Source organism: Triticum dicoccoides, chromosome 2A (assembly GCF_002162155.2).
Source record: "Triticum dicoccoides isolate Atlit2015 ecotype Zavitan chromosome 2A, WEW_v2.0, whole genome shotgun sequence".
Classification (NCBI taxonomy): Eukaryota; Viridiplantae; Streptophyta; class Magnoliopsida; order Poales; family Poaceae; genus Triticum; species Triticum dicoccoides.
In genome coordinates this window covers 620,915,191-620,919,558 of record NC_041382.1, presented here as the reverse complement: position 1 = coordinate 620,919,558, position 4,368 = coordinate 620,915,191, and the positions used below count along the sequence as shown (strand labels likewise).

General features: G+C 53.7%; 1 protein-coding gene across 1 annotated transcript; it reads left to right on the top strand.

Moving 5' to 3' along the window:
• Positions 1 to 3,026: 3,026 nt before the first annotated feature.
• LOC119359714 (cytosolic sulfotransferase 8-like) lies at positions 3,027 to 4,195 on the top strand. The gene has a single exon (XM_037625818.1). It carries the CDS (start codon positions 3,030 to 3,032, stop codon positions 4,050 to 4,052), a length of 1,023 nt encoding a protein of 340 aa, XP_037481715.1. The 5' UTR covers positions 3,027 to 3,029; the 3' UTR covers positions 4,053 to 4,195.
• Positions 4,196 to 4,368: the final 173 nt, after the last annotated feature.

The following is a 4,368-nucleotide window of genomic DNA, read 5'->3' as shown; positions in this document are numbered from 1 at the left end:
CCTGCTCTTGCTCTCCGTTGGGCATTGAATACATTTTGATAATGGCCTGAAAGAAAGCAGGGAGAACAAAGTCAGTCGATGCAGTATAGGCAGCTGCGCGAGTGAATTTAGATTACAAACAAAAGCTCAGAATCGGACCTTCTCTAGTACATGGGACTGGTCGAATGGAGTAACTCTCCTGGCTCCCCTGGGGTTGTCCTTGTTTTCGGTCATGCCCGACAGCCACTTCTCCAGTGTGTCGTCATCGACCTCCTCCGGGTGGATCCGAGTGGAGTCGTCAAGAACCGAATACATCCACATCGGATGGTCTCGGGCTTGAAGAGGCTGGATGCGCCGCTGAAGGAAAACCTCCAAGAGATCCATACCGGTGACCCCGTCACGAATAAGCTGGACCACTCGTTCGACCAGCACCCTAACATGCGCCTTCTCCTCCGGGAGTACCTTCAAAGAGGAGGGTTTCCTCACTCGGTCCATGGTAAAAGGAGGGAGGCCAGTCGACTGGTCTTTGCAGTAAAACCAGGTCGACTGCCATCCGCGAACTGAGTCGGGAAGAATCATGGCTGGAAAGGAACTTTTCCCTCTCATCTGGACACCAAGACCCCCACACATCTGAATCACTTGTGTTCTCTCATCACTCGGATTGGCCTTTTTCACCGTCTGAGAACGACAGGTGAAAATGTGCTTGAAAAGACCCTAGTGAGGCTGACAACCCAAGAAATTCTCGCACAAAGACACGAAAGCAGCAAGATACACGATTGTGTTGGGAGTGAAGTGATGGAGTTGTGCCCCAAAGAAGTTCAAAAACCCCCCGAAAGAATGGGTGAGGAGACAAGGAAAATCCACGGTCGACGTGGGTGGCAAGGAGAACGCGCTCACCCTCCCGAGGTTGCGGCTCGGTCTCCTTCCCCGGAAGCCGCGCCGATCCATGGGGGATCAGCCCTCCTTCGGCTAGGTCGTCGAGGTCTTCTTGGCGGATCACCGAGCGGATCCAGTCGCCCTGGATCCAGCCCTTCGGCAGGCCAGCTCGCGAGGAAGATCCACCCCGACTAGTCGCCTTCCCCTTCGCCTTTGCCGTCGCCTTCTTCGCCCGCTCCAGAGCCGCCATCTTCTCCTTCCCCATCGTCGCCGGCGAGACGCGTACGGAGCGGAGGCGCTGGGGCGAGAGCGAGCGCGAGCGCGACGAAGAAGCTTGAAGAGGAGAAGAGGGAATGGGAAGGCGCTGTTCAAGAAACCCCCGTCCGACGCCTTATATGAGGTCGCTTCTGAGTGGCTGACTGGTAGGCCCGGGCGGTCCTGTCAAATCCCGTAACAATCGCGCACGCGATACGTGGCGAAAAAGGTGGCGCGGAGATCGAGGCGGCTCCACCCTATCCCATCCGATTACTACGGCCTCCCCCGTCCCGCGCGCTTCCCAATATCCGAATCCCGCGAAATCTGCGGGCAGCAGAACAACTTGTCAGAGGGAAGATCTCCTCCATGCCGTCACTCGGAGCCTTTCAAGTAAAGAAACTCACTCGACAAAAAAAACTAAGAATGGATCATGGCGACTGAAAAGGAAGTTGCTGTCATCACTCAGGTTCATTGATCCGAAACCAGATCTGCTCATGGCATGTAAAATGAGCCGAGGAAATTCTCAACTCCTTCCCCACTCAAACCTCGATCCATTCGGGGGCTAATGATGAAGCTATGTACCTAGGGTAGGGTCATGGACCTGTCCCAACTGCCCTACCCAAGGACATCTCTAGAAGAAATCACCTTTCAATCGACTTGGAGGTGTTCCACTCGACAGACTCGAAGACACTCGACCAAGAAGCAATCACTCGACCAAGACCAAACCACTCGACGGCCAGGAGACCTAAAGGCACTCCGCACGCTAACGGTCGGTTATTAAGTAGCTTTTATGGTCATCATAGCACTTTATTAGGGACGTTACCAGTAACGCCCGACCTTAATGTATTTAAAACCCTGCACAACTGAGGGCCGGAGGGGTCCGACGAACTCTATATAAGCCACCCCCCTCCTCAGTGTAAAGGGTTCGCACCCCTGTAAACCATACACGCATAATCCAGTCGACCGCCTCCGGGCTCCGAGACGTAGGGCTATTACTTCCTCCGAGAAGGGCCTGAACTCGTAAACCTCGTGTGCTTACAACTTTTCCATAGCTAAGATCTTGCCTCTCCATACCTACCACCCTACATTACTGTCAGACTTAGAACCACGACACTGGTGCCTCACGCCACCGCGGTCACCGGAGCGGGAGGCGTCGCCATGAGAGGAGGTGGTGCAGGCACCTCCCGCCTTCCAGCAAGCCCCCGTGTACCAGGCACCGCCATCCCACCTCTGGACGCTGCCGGACTACGTCGACCTCGTCAGCGACGACGACGACGACAGCGGCCACTGAAGACGGCCACGACCACGGCATCAATGGGCACGGCAGGAGCGTGCGGGCGACGTTTTTTTATGTTAATTATGTCTATGTGAACTGTGGAACTTGGCCGTTTCGTGGCCGTGATGTTTAATTACGTTTAATGTTTTTATGTTTGCGTTTATTTTATTTTTTCGACATTTTATTTTAGTTTTTGCTTTTTTTAATCACGTCCACCCCGGATATGATTTAGGTGCGGCTACGCGTGGGACGAACCGACAGCACAACGGCCCCAAGCGGACATGGACGACTACATTATCGCCCCAAACGGACAAAAATAGACCAAACCAGTCATCCTTTTGGAGTCGCTGGAGTTGGCCTTACTGCCGGCCGCAGAAATCGGTCACATTCTCACCATCCATGGATTTTGTCCCTTTTGTGTAGGTCAAGTATCATCTCACGCTCTCGACATCACATCGATGTCCTTGATAGATTGGACCACGTGGGGATTACATTACTGCCGTGTCAGCATGATTGATGGCAACTACCAACAACATTTCGATGCAGAGAATAATGCAATGACTCTCTTCTATTAGTAAATAGAGTTTGGTGTTTATATATGCTGCTGCAATTATCTTGACCGCAGGCTCTTTGCTGCAACACGATGTCTTCCTCCCCCTCCATGCGAATCTCTCCACCGCAAGAAGGCGAGGCCAAAACCAACGAAGAGGTCTACCAGCAGTTCACCAACTTGGTGTCCTCCTGGCCGTGCTCCCCTGCCCTCTCCAATTACCAGCTTTACCGCCACGACAATGGCTGGCACAGCAGCCTGGCTCCAATGGTCGGCACGATGGTCGCCGACGCATGCTTCGCCGCGCGCCCCTCGGACATCATCGTGGCCACACTGCCCAAGTCCGGTACGACCTGGATCAAGGCGCTCCTCTACTCCACGGTGCACCGGAGGGAGCACCCCGCGGACTCCTGCGGCCACCCGTTTAACATCCATGGTTCTCACGAGTGCATCAAGTTTCTCGAGTACCAGCTCTACACGCAGAACAGGATCCCGGACCTCGACGAGCTCCCGGACCCAAGGCTCTTCGCCACGCACGTCCCCTTCGTGTCGCTGCCGAGGTCGGTCGTGGCGTCGGGCTGCAAGATCGTGTACGTGTGCCGCGACCCCAAGGACACCCTCATCTCGCATTGGAACTTCGCGAACAAATTCAGGGTCAGGGACGGTGTGGAGCCGCTCTCGGTTGAGACCGCCGCCGACTACTTCTGCTACGGCGTGTCGCCGTTCGGGCCGTACTGGGATCATGTCCTAGGGTACTGGCGCGCGCACTCCGCGAACCCCGAGCAGGTGCTCTTCTTCAGGTACGAAGAGATGAGTCGAGACCCGGCGGAACACGTGCGGAGGCTGGCCAAGTTTGTTGGATGCCCGTTCAGTGTGGAGGAGGAGGAAGTCTGCGCGGTGGACGCCATCGTCAAGCTGTGCTCGTTCGAGCACATGACCGGGCTCGAGGCGACCAAGGGCGGCAAGACAGAGCTCACGTTTGGCGTTGTGGAGAACAGCTCGTTCTTCCGGCGCGGCCAGGTCGGGGACTGGGAGAATCATCTATCGCCGGAGACGGCACGAAAGATCGATGCCATCAGCGAGGCCAAGTTTAGGGGCTCCGGTCTCTCTGTCTAGCTTGCTGGAGTGTAATATAATTCGATCATAGCGTCACTCATATCATTTGCAAATTCATTCCTCATGAGTTTTTACCGTCAATGTACTATGAACTTATAAGTAATATAATCATACATTTTAAGTTTAGTTGGAAACTCATAGTACTGTTAATGTTTAAGATTTTAACATTTGTACCTTTGTCCCGGTTTTTTTTAACAAAAGATAACTTAGCAAAGTCTCCTTAGAATTGGGACAGAATAATTAACCAAGTCACATCTGTAGAAAATATGAATCCCCATTATATTTTTATTGATCTGCCCTCGTATGAGGTATATAT

What these genes read in the sequence shown, in the direction of transcription:
- LOC119359714 (XM_037625818.1), top strand. Translation starts at nt 3,030, where the DNA reads ATGTCTTCCTCCCCCTCCATGCGAATCTCTCCACCGCAAGAAGGCGAG.